General features: G+C 37.2%; 4 protein-coding genes across 6 annotated transcripts; 2 read left to right on the forward strand and 2 right to left on the reverse strand.

The window, feature by feature from the left end:
* The first annotated feature begins 45 nt into the window (after nucleotides 1-45).
* Nucleotides 46-5,242, forward strand: LOC119988186 (ABC transporter I family member 6, chloroplastic-like). Of its 2 annotated transcripts, XR_005465566.1 has the most exons (8): nucleotides 46-449; nucleotides 905-955; nucleotides 1,324-1,545; nucleotides 1,980-2,102; nucleotides 2,809-2,985; nucleotides 3,589-3,701; nucleotides 4,731-4,859; nucleotides 5,069-5,242. XR_005465566.1 is itself a non-coding variant. In XM_038833144.1 (7 exons), the coding sequence occupies exons 1-6, from the start codon at nucleotides 120-122 to the stop codon at nucleotides 3,673-3,675; spliced, it is 990 nt and encodes a 329-aa protein (XP_038689072.1). In that variant the 5' UTR covers nucleotides 46-119; the 3' UTR covers nucleotides 3,676-3,701; nucleotides 4,731-5,051. The 2 variants fall into 2 exon arrangements, 1 of the variants encoding a protein (XP_038689072.1); XM_038833144.1 differs by lacking the exon at nucleotides 5,069-5,242 and having other exon boundaries at nucleotides 4,731-5,051.
* Nucleotides 5,243-6,340: 1,098 nt separating this feature from the next.
* Nucleotides 6,341-8,162, forward strand: LOC119989334 (protein trichome birefringence-like 36). The gene is made up of 5 exons (XM_038834780.1): nucleotides 6,341-6,737; nucleotides 6,884-7,055; nucleotides 7,136-7,317; nucleotides 7,427-7,585; nucleotides 7,670-8,162. The coding sequence occupies exons 1-5, from the start codon at nucleotides 6,409-6,411 to the stop codon at nucleotides 7,965-7,967; spliced, it is 1,140 nt and encodes a 379-aa protein (XP_038690708.1). The 5' UTR covers nucleotides 6,341-6,408; the 3' UTR covers nucleotides 7,968-8,162.
* A 682-nt stretch (nucleotides 8,163-8,844) lies between these two features.
* Nucleotides 8,845-9,778, reverse strand: LOC119989335 (germin-like protein subfamily 3 member 2). Its single transcript, XM_038834781.1, has one exon. It carries the CDS (start codon nucleotides 9,612-9,614, stop codon nucleotides 8,964-8,966), a length of 651 nt encoding a protein of 216 aa, XP_038690709.1. The 5' UTR covers nucleotides 9,615-9,778; the 3' UTR covers nucleotides 8,845-8,963.
* A 410-nt stretch (nucleotides 9,779-10,188) lies between these two features.
* On the reverse strand, nucleotides 10,189-15,264 carry LOC119989336 (ACT domain-containing protein ACR12-like). 2 transcript variants are annotated; one of them, XM_038834782.1, is made up of 12 exons: nucleotides 15,025-15,264; nucleotides 14,706-14,742; nucleotides 14,538-14,584; nucleotides 14,030-14,084; nucleotides 13,603-13,725; nucleotides 12,781-12,875; nucleotides 12,605-12,689; nucleotides 12,371-12,430; nucleotides 11,206-11,261; nucleotides 10,970-11,075; nucleotides 10,779-10,847; nucleotides 10,189-10,529 (listed from the first exon to the last, which is right to left on the reverse strand). In XM_038834782.1, exons 1-12 carry the CDS (start codon nucleotides 15,195-15,197, stop codon nucleotides 10,467-10,469), a joined length of 969 nt encoding a protein of 322 aa, XP_038690710.1. In that variant the 5' UTR covers nucleotides 15,198-15,264; the 3' UTR covers nucleotides 10,189-10,466. The 2 variants fall into 2 exon arrangements, with proteins under 2 accessions (XP_038690710.1, XP_038690711.1); XM_038834783.1 differs by lacking the exons at nucleotides 14,538-14,584; nucleotides 14,706-14,742.
* Between the last annotated feature and the right edge of the window lie 1,212 nt (nucleotides 15,265-16,476).

Below are 16,476 nucleotides of genomic sequence, written 5' to 3' on the forward strand. Positions count from 1 at the left end.
TTATAATTTTATTCATTTTCGTCCTCATCCTTACAAACATATCCTTCAAATGCTTGAAGCTTTCAATCCAGTAAGGCAAAAGCAAAACCACGTACTGCCGTCGCTCGAAGCCTCCTCCGATGGCCGTTCTATTACACCAGGCGTACTGTTCTCGTCCTCTCTTTTCATCTTCTTCTTCTCCATCTTCGTTTGTTAAGCTTAGATTTTTGCACTCCAATTCTCTCTTATTTACTCCTGCTGCCCCTCCCGCTCTCTGTTTGCCTTTGAACACCCGCCGCCCTCTCAAGCCCGTGAAAGCTGCGATATCGACCGTTGATCTTCCGGAAACCCAGGATGCAAAGACGGAGAGAAATCAGCCCCTTCTCGAAGTCAAAGATTTGACGGCCGTGATTGCAGAATCGAAGCAAGAGATTCTCAAAGGAGTTAACCTTGTCGTGTACGAGGGTGAGGTCCGTAAAGTTCAATTTTTTTTATCTAGCAATACTGCCAGTATTAGAGTATATGGTGGTTCGATGAATAAGTTGCGCCCCGAACACTTGCAATCAACCTCAACAAATTTTCTAGTTTACACAAAATTGTTTCCGTGAAAAGTGACTCGTTACGGCTACTCCATATGTTTAATATTTGTAAGTTGTGGCAATTGGACTTGTGGTTTGTGGATGATTGCTAGAATCAGTGGTTTAGATAACGCAGAATTTATGTTGGGTAACTCTATTTCATTTGGTGTAAGTTGGATAGAGTAAGCATATAATTTAAGTGAATTTCTTGTTCTTGAATATGTCTGCTTTTGAATAACGGGTGGTTCATAAACTATACAGGCATGAAGAACGTCTTACAATTGTAATGCTCTATGGATTCTTGGGTATTTGGCTCTGATGTATCTTAGTGTCTTTATTCTTAACAGGTTCATGTAATCATGGGGAAAAACGGTTCTGGGAAGAGTACATTTTCGAAGGTTTGTTTTCTGTCATCTCCTGAAATCGTGATTCCTGTCACTTACTGACATTATCTCTTTGGTCGGTACTGAAAATATCAATTGTGATGTGCTCTGTATGTAAGAGGTAGAGTGCATTTAGCAATCCATTTTAAACACAGGCATTTTGCGATGAATTCTTCCATTAATTCTTATGGTGAAATTCCCCATGCTGTTTCTCTCTTGTATCAATTTTCCATGGACATTGCTCCTGATTATTGTCCAACTCCTTCATTCCTTCCATTTGAAACTGCAGCATTATTTTCATTATTTTATTTTTTAATTTTTTTAGAAGCATGTTGGTAAACTTAGAAAGAACATGTTTGTAAATTAGATTATTTTTGTCTTAGGTTCTTGTTGGTCATCCAGATTATGAAGTTACAGGAGGCAGTGTGTTTTTTAAAGGAGAGAACTTACTTGGCTTAGATCCAGAGGAAAGGTCCCTTTCAGGACTTTTTATGAGCTTCCAGTCTCCTGTTGAGATCCCAGGTGTGAGCAATATTGACTTTCTGAATATGGCATACAATGCTCAGCGAAGAAAACTTGGTCTTCCAGAGCTTGGACCAATAGAGGTATGTAATCATAGAAGTGTCGTGTCGTTTTCACTCACTGTAGTGGTTATGCCCCACTTTAATTTTTCTTGCGCTGCTTATGTTCCAGTATTTTTTGTTTTGTTTCATTGATTAACCGCTTTGAAATGCTTGGTATAAAGGAAATAGGTTGAAGTCACATTCTTGACTAAGGCAGTGTGATTGCCATTTACCGAAATAATATTCATGTAGAAAGGCAGTGTGATCAATTCTCTTATTGTATCTTGAACTGACCCATGATTGTCTGGTAAAGAGATTTGTTTATGCTACTAACTTAACATGAAAATTAAAAAGTGCTATTTTTGTATTCATATCTTGCCATTTTGTTTTTGATTCGTATGCTGATGCATTTTTGCTTAAACCAATCTTTGATTCCCAATTGCTGATCTGAACGCTGATTTCATTTTCCCTTTCAGTTCTTTGGTTACTTGCAACCCAAACTAGAACTTGTGAACATGAAAGGTGACTTCCTTAATAGAAATGTCAATGAAGGATTTAGTGGTGGTGAAAAGAAGCGTAATGAGATACTCCAACTTGCAGTAAGAACTTCTTTTTTGGCCCTGCTTCTTTGTACAATTTTTTATTAGCTCTCGCCTATTTGTTGGGAAGATAATGGAAAATGTCCTTGTCTTCATTTTGTTATGTCATTTATAGGTGATTAAAACCAGATTAGCCAATCTGCTGCAACTACTATGTAGAGAATTCTGTTGTATTCCAGCGACATTAATCTGATTAATCTCTGCTTGCACCTTATTTAGATTTCATTATTCTTGGATGCATTGAATGCCGCTTAGCACTTTGGTTTCCTGGGACATGCTAGTAATGAGCAGTTAACCACTAGCATAGATTGATGATGGTGACGGTGATGATGGTAGTGATGGCGAATGAGTTGTGATTTTAGGCTTTGCTTATGAAATTGTTATTTATGCAAGCTCCTATAGAAATCATACATGCCATTGTCTCTCTAGGCATATTCAACCAGTAGTCTAAATTGGTAAGCCACTTGATTAATTGTTCTTTTCTATCAAAAAGGTTTGCTTGTCCTTTGCTCGAGATGCCTGGTTCCACAGGAAAAACAATTACCAAATACTTTATTTGAGGATAAGGTGGTTGTGTTTTAAAAAAGTTCTCATTACCTACATTCTTGAAAGTTCTGTTTTGTATTTATAAATTTCTCTTTTGTTTCTTACTTTCTTATAAAGTTAATTATGAATATTTCTTGTGATTACACTTCGATTTTTTCAGGTTCTGGGTGCTGACTTGGCTATCTTGGATGAAATTGATTCTGGGTTGGATGTTGATGCTCTTAAAGATGTGTCAAATGCAGCGAACAAGCTTCTGACTCCCAAGAATTCTCTATTGGTGATCACACATTATCTACGCCTTTTAGACTTCATTAAGCCCACATGGGTCCATATTATGGTAAGTAATTTGGAGAATCTTAATTTCCTACTTAAAAGTGTTTTTCATTGTGATATATATGGATTCCTCAGTATAACAGTTGTGCATAAATACAGCTCAAAAAACCGTGCATATATACACACCTTCATACAGACATACCTACATTTATGTGTAGCTTACTGCAAATACATAGAGGGAATACAGGTTATGTAAGATAAATGGATTCGTCAGTATAACAGTTCTCGTTGTATAGATATGATGTAGCAAGGTCATGTGTTATAATCATTTGGTACTTTTTTGTCTTGCTGTTGCAATTTTTATCATTGCCCCCACTCTATTTTGTATATTCATCAGCTGAAAACTGCGTCACAGACTACTTCTTTGTCACTTGAAGCTAAGTAATCATTTTCTGCTATATACTAAAAAGTAAAAACAACTTCATTCTGAGTGATCATTTTGCAGATTCCTCATGTTTAAGGGTGTCTATTTGTTGTGTTTGTATGCTAACCTTTTAGCGGTTTTCATTTCCCCCTAAATATCTAAGGGTGCTCTAGAGATACAAATAATTGAATTGATGTCAATTTCCTCTCTATGATGTAGTTAATTTTTGATGTGATCTTTTAGGAGGACGGAATTATTAAGAAGACTGGTGATATTTCCTTAGCTAAAGCTCTTGAGAAGGAAGGGTATAGAGGAATCACTGATTCCTAATGGCTGAGGCTGACTAGTGCTAATAGGTTTATTTCTCTCTCTTGTTTTTTCCTTGCAATTAACTCTCATTTTTGTTTTCATTATAGTTAAATCTGATCTTTTTTCTAAAGCCTTGCAAGGCTTTTCATTACTTGTTTTGCTTTGGTCTACAACACATTTATGCGAAGGATTAAAATTGTGTTCAGGTGGAAAATTTATGCACCCTGGAAAATATAGGCTCTTTAGCACCCTGGAAAATTAACTTGTACATCTGTTGAGCTTAGTGGGTAATGAATTGAGATAAGTTTGAATTTAAAATAAGGTGGAATCTAAAATACTAAAATTGCTCTTATTTATTGTTGATTTTGTGCAAGAGAAGGGCTTACTTTTGTTAGATTGTTCATATTCCATACCTTCTGCACATAAGTCGTGCCGCTTATTGCCTTCCACTGTTTCACTTTTTGTCTTTACGGTAAAGTTTGTAGTGGCTGAATAATAGAGTTTGCTTGATTGTTGAATGATAGTGTGATTCAGTGACCAATCAGGAAATTGTTGATACATTTGGCATGAATCCTTGTAATATTATCTCCATGCAAGCCTTGGAACATTGACATCAATCACATGAATCTTTTGACAGAGAATTAATTGCATGGAAATTGCAGTATATTTGATGAAATTTCAGTACCCAGTAGGTATAAACCCCATCTTTTCCAAAATTTTCTAAATAACTCAATTTCTGCCCTGGTGACAAAGTGTTAAAAGTTTGATGGATATCCAGGAGACACTTTGCTCATTACGGAGTATGTCTCACCTATGTCCGCTTCTGCTCATCTCTTTTTCAATCCATTTCTGCTCATTAGATGCATGTCTGAAATTGATGATGTTTGTTGGAGGAATTTCCTTTGTTGTTGGGGCCTTGTAGAATTGGAGATTGTTCCTAACATTGGTGCAAGCGTTAGGTCTTTGATTGAGTTGTTGTACTCTCATACATGCAGTTCAGAATTTTTTATGCTGAGTTGTGTATTCCTTTTTGGTCATTCGAACTGAATATTATTTGTGCCTCGTCTGTTCTATAGGTTGATGGCTATGTGACGGTAGCTAAAGGGTTCGCAATATGTAAAGACAAGTTGCCAAAGATATCATATCATGGATGCAAAAAATGGATGTCAAAAAAAATAAAAGAATCACTGCTGAAATTGCTTGAGGTATGCTTGATTCATCACGGACCATGGTGGATTTGATGTGAGTGAATTTTCAGGGAAGGAAAGAGAATACAATAAGAAAACGAGTTGTTTGACCGATAGTTAATAATTCAGATTGTTGTTTAAACTTCTTGATTCATTTAATAACTATATTGTGATATGTACACATGGAAATGAAGGCTGTTTTTTCTTTTACTTCTTAATCTTTGCAGGTCCATGCTCTCTTCAATTGATGGTCAGTAACCCGTTCAATTGAACATGTCTTGAGATTCTTTTCATAGATCCATTTTGTGTTTCATGGTCGTACTAATTCTAGTGCAGAGATCCATGTATGTTGATATCGATTACTGTGGTCGAATATACGATGCGGAAATAGCTTTCGGACAGTTTTTGATTCTACTGCTCATGAGGATGAGAAGCTTAAAACCACCTCATGATATTACAGCCTATATCCACTTAAAATGCCAAGAACAAGGCATATCTGGAAGGGAGACCTAATTACAGTACTCATAATATTACCCGATGTAGGGGATGTTTAAAGGGTTGATATGCATGAGAGAAATCTAAATATATTCCACAGGCCTTAATGTGACCATTTATTAAACTAGTACTCTAAACCTGTCATCAGCTGACAGATTTTAAACGGATCAGGTATCTTGCGAGTAGTGCTGAGAGTATGTTGTGCATGACCGTCTTAATCTGTCTGTTGTAAGGATTATTAGTTTTTACCTACCCTCACCAATCACCATGATGTTAATATAGGTTAGGTTTACTTTTGACCCTAAAAAAGAAAAAGAAAAAGAAAAAGAACAAAGCTATGATAATGGTGATTCCTGAAGTAGACCCAGCATGTTTGATGGCAAATACCAACCACTTTTGAGGTCAAACCACCCTAAATCATGTTCATGGCCTACCCTCTCCGTCAGTCACGCCACCAACTCACTCACACAAACTCTCTTTTTTTTCCACACATACCTTTCCTCATTGATTTTTGCCTACCCATTCTTGGTAAGTGCTAGATAAGGTACCATGGGGACTATTTTCCATCCTACTTGAGGTACTGTGTGCTAAGGCCTGAAAATGTCCGGCACATTATCCCGCCTCCCCGACTCAAATTCATACTGTGCAGAGCGAGCCCAGCTGCCCAGGCCTTAGCACACAGTATCTTGAGTAGTCGTTCTATTGACACTAAGCTTAAAAAGAAAAGAGTGTAGCGATCCAAGTACCAATAAGACCAAACTTACAAGGAGTGTAGCAATCCAAGTACTGAAAATATAAATGCTTCTGTCATTGTTATGGCATCTCTCTCTCTCTGAGACACAACGGCATGGACATTGTGGCAAGCACAATAAAGATAAAGAAGAGGCAAAAACAATCAATAGAAGCAATGGCAATGAGTACCATGTATGGTCCACCCCCTACCGTAATTCATGCCTAAATTGAACAAACCCCAAGTCAACATTTTAAACATTTATTTTAAGCTAGCAAGGCATTCTTCATTGGGACCCTTCACTACCCCTCCAAGAAGGCTGCTTCACTACTATTACCTTCAATGGCTAAAACAAAGCCTCAACTCCTCTTCTTTCTCTTCATCTTCAGTGTCTCTCTGCACTTCTTTCATGGAAAGTCATCACAGTTTGGCTCAGAGACCGATTCGTGGCTCAACGACGATGAAGATGATGAAGTTATCATGGTTGAAAGAAAGAAAAATTCAAGGACTTGTGACTTCTCTACTGGAAAATGGGTTTATGATCAGTCTTATCCTTTATATGATGCTAATTGTCCATATCTTAGCTCCGCCGTGATGTGTCAGAGAAATGGAAGGCCTGATAATGACTATGAGAAGTGGAGATGGAAGCCACAAGGATGCTCAATTCCAAGGTACTTAAAGAAAATTTTGTTCTCTGCTTAAAATTTATGTTTCAACTTTTCAAATGTAGATTACTTAGTTGCATAGAATGTTTAAAACATATTAGATTTGATAATATAATGTAAAATGTACTTAATTACTATTTACTTTGTTGCAGGTTTGATGCACTGAAGTTTCTTGGGAAAATGAGGAAGAAGAGGATTATGTTGGTGGGTGATTCTATAATGAGAAATCAGTGGGAGTCTCTGGTCTGCTTAGTGCAAGGAGTGGTTCCGACCGGGCGTAAGAAGGTGACATATAATGGTCCAACCATGGCCTTCCATGCCTTGGTAAGACTGAGAACTTATTTATATAAGAAATTATAGGTGATTTTTGTGCTGCAATGACAGTGTTGACATGGTGTTAACAGGATTTCGAGATGTCAATCGAGTTTTCTTGGGCTCCATTGCTGGTGGAGCTGAAAAAGGGGGCTCAAAACAAGAGGATACTGCATTTGGACAGAATTGAAGACAATGCAAGATATTGGAGAGGAGCTGATGTACTTGTTTTTGATTCTGCTCACTGGTGGACTCATTCTGATCAATGGAGTTCGTAAGATCTATATCGAATTTTACTTAGTTTCATGTCCATATAATGCTTGTTTCCTCTGAACTAACATACTACCTATACACACCACTTTGAATTCAAACAAAAATTTCAGGTGGGATTATTACATGGTGGGTCAGTCTCTAATTAGAACAATGAATCCCATGATTGCATACCAGAAAGGACTAAATACATGGGCAAAATGGATAGAACTAAACCTCGATCCTCGTAAAACCCGGGTTTTTTTCAGGAGCATGTCGCCTAGACATAACAGGTACTGAGTACTGAATCAATTCTTAGTGCATCAATGGAAATTCTGGAAGTCAAGATTTTGATTGCTGAACTTTTTTCCATACAGAGAAAATGGTTGGAAATGTTACAACCAGAAGCAGCCTCTAACTTTTTTCAGTCACCAACATATACCAGAACCAATGGTTGTCCTAAAAGAGGTGTTGAGAAGGATGAGATTTCCTGTTTATTTGCAAGACATCACAACAATGTCTGGTCTGAGAAGAGATGGACACCCTTCCGTGTATAGGAGGGCAATGGGACAAGAAGAGAAGCAGCACCCAAAAGATTTCTCATCTGATTGTAGCCACTGGTGCCTCCCTGGGGTTCCTGATATTTGGAATGAAATGCTTAGTGCTTTGCTTTAGGTGATGATCCACTACTAATACAGTCTATGTTGTTAAAACTGTTTTGTGAATTAGGGTGTTTTTTTTTTTTTAATTTTATGGTCTTGATTAGGTGTATTTGTGTGATAATTAGTGATCATGACTCATGATTTACTGTTTGGGTGTTGTTATGCTATTATGCCTGTAAAATGTATGATATTTTTTCATTTGACTTCACAAGTTTTGTTGTAAGTTTCATCAGTGCTTAGATAGCACTCTTAGGGTTGAGATTTTCTAACTATGTCATCAATCGGATACTGAGTACCGGATAAAAATCTAACTCAAGCAACTCGAAGATATATTGTCCGCCCTAAGCCTAGGACTCACACGGTTTTGTCCTTAAAAGGGTTCTCTTGGTTGAAAGCGACTAGATCTTTGCTTATAAACCATATCGAGAACTTACACCTAACCAATGTGGAATACAAGTCTTAACAAACCAATGATCAAACTCTTGGTGGGCATTAAACTGATATAGTTGATGATGAAAGCAACCTTAGAAGCACACACCCTAGGTACTTCAGTTTGATTTTGGTTTCTCATTATTGCAGAGAATTACAGATTGCTTTAAGGATCAAACAAGTAAAGTCCTTACTTACAAAACAAGAGAAATGATGTATTAGAATCCCAAAATCTACTACATAGTATATCAAACCGATCGAAAGTAGAACACCCAAATCAAGATTGATTATGAACCTTATCTGTCAACTTTCCATGCATTGTTTTATACTACAAGGAGCTTGTTTTTAGGTTGTAATACTACACCAGGAAATCTATTTTTATACTTTCTTATCTTTGGCAGTGTTATAGTATTACTACTACTAATTACTACTAAGAGAGTAATTTCTTTTCAGAAAACAGATTGACTTAATATTTATATATTAAAGTGGGCATAAATCAAGAGACACAGAGAATTTTCAACTAAAGAATATGACATTATTTTTCTTTTTACTATAAAAAATTAGAAATAATCTTCACCTTCTACTCCAATCCATGAGGAGCAAGCCTTCTCCTCAAATGAGCAATCTCTTTGGCACTCAATCCAAAACTCTTCTCTAAGAGCTCTTCTTTAATCCCAGATCCAAAAACTGCACTTGGAATCCTCTGCAGCCCAGGATTTTGACTATCAAAACTCCCCAAGATAGTTGCTGGTGTGTCTCCAACATTCATTTGGAAATGCAGGAGGCCTCTTGGGAACACCATGACCTCTCCTTTCTCAATCACTTTGGCGAAAACCCGGTTTTGTGTATCGACGAATCCTGAATATAATTTCCCTTGTAGCACAAATGCAATCTCAGTTGCTCTTGGATGAAAATGTGGCACATTGATGCCACCAACCTCGAAATCGGCTCGCACAAATGACATGCCTAGTGTGTTTAGACCTGGAAAGACATTTACATTGACTGAAGTGGATGATAAACCTGTTTGGCTAAATTTTCCTGGGGTTTTGATGCCAGTGAATACAAAATCTTCTACTGTGACAGTTGAGGAGTTCTTGCAAGAGTGCACCAGATAAGTTGCAGAATCTGCGATGGGTATGCAGAAGTCTTGGACAGGATCTGGGTCAGAGGCTAAGGAGACATAATAGTTATGGAAGGTAATAGCAAAAATAGCAGCCAATTTCAAGGACATGGTTGACTCGGATGGTACTGCCTACTGAGAATTACCTTTGTTGATTAGACCGGTGGTTTATAGTTGATTTTGCTTGTTTATAAAGGGAAGGAGACAAAAAAGGTGGATTAGTTAGCTTCAACATGCAGTATCTATCCACCAAAAATGATTTTGTTTTGGGCTGTTTGTAGTGGCCAATTAGTTGAAAAAGAAGAGCAGTATTTCTGGACTTCGTTAATGAGGTTTTGCGTATTAGGTAAAGATAGAGTGCTAACTAACCTTTCATCATATGGAATTTGAACTCCAACTGCTACTGCAGATTCAAGAATGCCTAATGATTTGATACAATTGATCATTTATGTAACTAAATGGGGGATCCTAGTCGGCTTCAACTAAGCTTAAAGGCAAAGCTACAAAAAAACTCACCTGTCTGTAAAGCAATGAGTCCACAGAAATGTGGCTGACGATTTCTGGCCATTACAACCGTTGCTCTAGAAAAAAAGGAGTTCAAATTATGATCTACAAGCTATCTTCTTGACGAATGCAGTGTAAGGGCAATAGTAGTCCAACTAGGAATTTCCAATCAAGCAAATAATGAAACATAACAACTCATCCATATATAAGCAAGTTGCTCAATTTGACATGTTTTTTGGTCTAGGATAAACGTCCAAGAGTTGGCCATTGCTCAAAAATTATTCCAGAGGGCACTTAAGGACATCGAATTCACGGTACGTAGATTTATCAAGAAAACAAAGACGGAGAACTCAGAACCTAGGAACATACATGTTAAACAGGTGACTTTCAGCTCATAGATGGTTTGGTACAAGAACCATTACATTGAGTTTACAACTTTGAAGCAGTTCCTCCGAAGTATTAGTAACTATCTATATCTGTTTCTGGTCTTCGAAGATAGTAACGAAGACAGTTCACCAATACCTGCATATAGGGAATGGGTAGAGAGAAATGTTAAGAGAAAAATAGGAAAGGATCAAGCACTCGGATCGAAAAGGAAACTGGATTAGATCTTAATTATCATTATTATTTATTGCAACAAAAGCCCGAAACATGCAAATCACACAGTAACTAACTTAGGAATTCAATTAGCCTCTTCAGGAAAGCAAACGAGGAGAGTTCGATACTATTTTCAAGAACTACCAACTACCATGTTGATGCATATGGAATTACCTGAGACAATGAACTGTTCAGTGCTGCCCCTCTGTAGCTGACATGGAATTTGTCTTTGGCTACCAAACCCTATAAGAGGACAAAAGATAAGTTTAAGGCAAGAGCAATATGCTAATGCATGTGCACTAGCCGTGGTGTGAGTGCGCATATCATATGGTGTAAATGGGTCCAAGGAGAAAAAGTTAAGATACTTCTGTCTCAATTTCTGCAGATTCTACATCAATATTGACGTCAGCAATGATTTTAATGATTTCTACAAGCAATCCAGGCCGATCCGCTGTCTCAATACAAAGCAAGCTGGTAACATACAGCATAAAAACCTTAAATAGACGATATGTGAAGTCAATATTTCATGCATAGAAAAACCAAATAAGAGATTGATTTTCTGCTAAAGGTATTGCAATCAGAATTTTGTAACGCTGCTAACCTTCTTTTAGGTCCATCTTCCTTGACATGTACATGAGTTGCAATGTTAACATCAAGCTGCCATCAACAGCATTAGAATGTTGAATTCAAGTCTATGATGTCAAATAGCATATGCAAGTTTGCAACACATGTTTCTAAAGCACAGACCAAAACTCTAATAACTTTTGCATGTGACTTAAGGGCAGCCAAGGGCCTATTGGTAAAGTTGCCTGACTGCAATGAAGAGCTCATGGGTTCAGTTGCTGAAACATGCTCCGCTATGTGAGGGTATGGCTGCGCACATATTGCCCTTCCCTAAACTTGCCTCCACTGCAGGAGAGTTGTTAAATCTTAACTCAAACAGAAGATAGGAGTGCTAGCTTGGTGACTACAGAGTCTGCATAAGAGTGAACCCCATGCATTCTCATAACTTTAAAGAGTGAAATCCTTACATTCTCATAATTTGTCTCACTTGTCACTGACCAATGACCACCTAGTAGACTATGCTTTTCCTCCTTTTATTGCCCTAATTGATCATTAATGTACCCAATCCAAAGCTATTTCTAAATGATAACCTAAGATCTCTTCACGTTAACAACACCAGAGGGTTAATCGGTTTGACGGAAATAAAGAGTCACACACTTGCCAATGTAATAAAAAATCCATCTGACAATCTTGGATCAGCCCAATCCTATAATCGAAATCTTTGGGACTGCTTTTCAATATTCAATATGAGCTAAAATGCAAAACTATTACAAGCCATCAGAAATTATAATACCTTACGTAAATATTGCAATTGAACTGAAGTGAGCTCTTCGTGTATTTACATAAGCATTTATACAAACTGAAAATGCCAATGCGGAGCACAACAGTTTTTATTGAGAGTCTCAATATCTTTCCAGTTCAGATTTTCCAATGCCTCCCTCGACAGACCAGTGGCTACATACATCGAATATCGGTAATTATACATATCAAGGAATCGGCATGCTCCTAGAAAAGAAGTGCAATACTTTATGATTCAGCACATGCCAAGATTGATCTACCTCAAATAATGCACCATTAGTGACAGGCAAGCTAAATGCTTAGCAGTAGCATCTAAATCTTATGAAAAGTAACATACAAATGAGTAGGAAAATCAGACAAAAAGTGAAGCAACATACAAAAAAAGTAATTGGATGATTATGCACCTTTTTCTCTGGAGCTTTTATTCCAAAAGCCTCGCCCATGGCAAGCTGCTCACTAGATTCCTGTAAAAATCAAAATGAAAAATGATGTAAAATATAAAATATAAAGAAAAGCAATGCATCATCGCCAGTTAAAAAAATAGATTACACATACTTTGATATTCACTCTTCCATAGAGTACTAATTAATTTAATTTCATGAATGCAACTTAGTTCTCATTCAATTCTGTGTACATACTGGGTGATACTTCAAGAGATTGTTGATGATGGTAAGACGAATTCTTTCCAACATATCTGGATCTTCAACTTTGCGTCCCGTATCTCTGGAAAAACCAAAATTAATCTTTAGATATGATAAACTAAATTATAGACTAATACTTTTTGGCTGTTGCGCATGTCCGGAGAATTACTCACAATCGCGTAATGAAAAATTTTGTTTGTTTGACTGATCCTTCAGTGACAACAGTTCCCTTTGACACATCCAGTCCCAAATCTTTCAAGGACTTTATCTGCCCAAGCAGAGCCCATGACAATTTAGGTACAACCGTACAGTAGTTAACTAGTTATAGCATAATCCAATTATAGAAAATTAGCTCAGGCCCAAATCAGTTACGACAAGGATAATTTTGAACAGGAAACAAGGCCAATCATACATAGTACTAACCAAGAGCAGCACAAACCTTCAAACAAGTTTGCTCAACTTGTGGGACTTCAAGTGAAAAAAATTAGAGTGCCAACAAGTCAGACTTCAGTACATGAAGTTATGGAAAGAACCCCAGTTGAAAATTTTTACCCAATATGTGATTCATTAAGACTTGCATTCATACAGAAGGGATGACACAGTCTCCTACAATTTTTTAAAACTAATAGTAAACAACATTGATGGAAATGATTCCCCATAAAAGAATGCAAGAAAACTAGAATATCATGATGCCTCTCTACCCAATTATCCTAAAAAAGGAGAATCTGGATTCAACACATAATTCACTTGGCCTGGTGTTTTTGAGAGGATAACCTTAAACAAACCTCGACTTTTGGTGTTTATTTTTTGAGTACAAAATGAATATTTTATTTCAGGGGCACAAAGAGAATGCAACTCAAAGAAGAGTACAACGAAGAACAAGAAAAACGACTGAGAAGAGAAAACAAGGGAAACGACACAGTCTTGGTGTTTATGTAAATGGATATAATATTGGAATGGCTAAGAGAACAGACGAGTTGGCAAAGTCACTTAACTGTGTCTAAAAGAGCTCCAAGACGATCTCCAAAGCTGAGCTGTACAATCGTTGCATCAGAATCTGAATCTTGATCTATTAGAACTATTGGCATTGGAACATAATCATCATCTAGTTCAGACTTCTGTAATCAAAATTATCAGGTCAATGATATGGAAAATTATATAATTCACAAAGTGACAAAACCAATTGTTATGCATTTCAAATGAACCATTCATCTCAACTTTCAGCGTCCCAATTCATTCTTGATAAAATATAATAACATAAAATAAAAATCCTTTTAAGTCATATATTATCACATAATTTAGATATACTGTAGTTAGAATAGGGATTGGGAAAATTTTCAAAAACAATACTCTTTAACTGTTAAACCAAACTCCGTTGATAATCAAGTTTGCAAGTATTAGGGGAATAACATGTTCACTTACCAACGAAGTTGAATCTACAGAACTTGCACCATTAGTGGAAGCACACCAAATGCTCCTAATAACCATAACACAAGGAGGTGAATGAAGAACCCTTGTGTAAAGAAAATTCACGTGCAAGAAGCTACAAATATCCAATAATGCTAGGAAATTATTCATATTTCAGACCAGGCTCCAAACATCAGCAGAGTGAAAACCAAGATATACGAGTAAACTTTTATAGGTCAAAGGACAATAGATGAATAAGCAGATATCAATAAATTCACATAGGATCTTAAAAGATGTATTCACCAATCATGAACCAAGAACGACTTTACAAAACTAAATTCTTCTCCAGCCTTATTCAGTCACACATATTCCATGCAACATTGTCAATTATTTTTCTAATATTTTAGGCAAATTGAAGTAGTGCAAAAGAGAACGTAAACAATATCAAAGATTCAAATACACTTAACCGAAAATAAGCAAATTAATTACTGCAGTGATGCTATATGTACTATGGATGGCTTGCCGTTCATTAGCTTTCTTGCTTCTTGAAAAACGGGAATTGAAGAAGTCCTGTTCAATCATGCGAACGGAAAATCAAGCTAGAGCTAAACAATAACACGAAAAATCGGTGGCATTCGCAGTTTCCTTTTCCTTTCATACAATCGGATCACCAAAGAATTAAGAAATCAACCTCACCAAAACGTAGCATAACCTTCTCAGCTTCATTGCTGAGAAACGAAACAAAATACAACAAGCTGAGGAAAAAAAATCAAGATTGATACTCAAGGTAGATAAAACAAAAGCAGATTAAGATATCATTGCGCTTTTACGAGGAAAAAAAGAAGATAAAGAAAATCCAGAAAATACCACAGCAGAAAAACATCAAATTGACCAAGACACGAACAAAAGATGGCAGAGGACTCCGAGGCAGGCATTTCATCTAGTCACGATTTTACATTTTCTGATCATCCAAACAGACTAAAAATAGAATCGGTGGATTTTTCCCTTACTTATTTCTTGACAGATTGATTGCCATTCCACGAGAAGGAAAGTTGAGGCGGATCCATGAGGAATTGGAGGAAACGTGAGGAGGAATCTGAGCAGTCGAATCGAAGGTAGAAAGCGAAGATCGATTGATTGGATTGAGCGAAGAAGAAGAGAAGAGAGTATTTGCGTACGCCATGGGAATGATGGAGAGTTAGTTTGACTGGCCTTGTTTGGGAGGGAGTGTTGCCTTTTTGGGCTTGGGGTTTTGCGAGCTTTGGTGGGGGTTAGATATTTTATATTTCTTTTTCGGAGTGGGCCCATTTGTAGCAACGCATTGCGTCATGGTGGGACCTTGGAGACGTCGTTGGAGACTTGGAGTCTTGGAGTACGAGTAAATATAAGACTCGGCCAGCTAATTGCCCAAGGGCCGGGCCAGGCGGGCCCACTCAACCAAACTCTACTTAGCCTCTTGGCCCACTTCACGAACACATACATGTAGGCAAGTAGCCGAGCTTCTCTCATGCAGCCATGCTGACCATTGAAAAATCATGTCTTATTTTGGGAGGTCAGTGACTCCATCATGTCTCCTCTCTTCAATTATATCTCCTTGTCTTCACCATGGTCATCCACATCATCGACTCTGCAATCCTGAAGAAATCAATAATCAATGTTTCAGGATTGGGAACTTTGATCTTGAAAGATATATTATATATGCTTCATTGTGTTTAGGATTTTCTGATAGTGGACAAAGAGGAAGGATCAGTCGTTGGTGAAACACTGGAAGTCTGGGACCTATGCTGGCGTAGAGAGAGAAAGAAAAAAGGAGTTGAGACTCGAGAGAGAAGAGATGAGAGATGTTGAGCCGGAAACCCCAACCTATGCTGTATCGAGGTGCTGGGCTAGGGCTAGCACGACCCTTTACCTTTTTCAATGACAGAGTGAATAACAAACTTTCAATCGGTTTGACACCTCTATGCAATTTTCCGAAATAGGGTTTTAAGGGTTTATAAATTTTAGGGGTTCTAAGGGGTTTTCACGGAGAGTTATAGGGTTTTAAGGGGTTTTTAAATTTTAATGGTTTTAAAGGGTTCATCAAGAATTATATATTTCGTTTGATAGATTTGATAGACAATTTTGAGAGTATCACATATTGTGAGGAGGGGGATTTAAGGTGTTTAAATTAGCTTTATTTTGAGAGTCAACTCAAATGACGATTATTTATGTAACTTATGAGCAAACTCAATACATTGAAAACAACTTTCATTATTTGTCCTATCCTTAAATTTAACCTTTAAAATCCATACCCAAATTGAACCACACTTGAGTCTTGATTCCCACTACTCAAGTCCCATCACCATATTATCCAAAAATGCCACCACCAAAATAGCCCAAAAGGGCAAAACACCAAAAAATTAGATCCCACAAATGGCCATGTAATAGGCTGATAGTAGAAACCCTCAAACACCAAAACGGCA

Source organism: Tripterygium wilfordii, chromosome 21 (genome assembly GCF_013401445.1).
Source record: "Tripterygium wilfordii isolate XIE 37 chromosome 21, ASM1340144v1, whole genome shotgun sequence".
NCBI lineage: Eukaryota > Viridiplantae > Streptophyta > Magnoliopsida > Celastrales > Celastraceae > Tripterygium > Tripterygium wilfordii.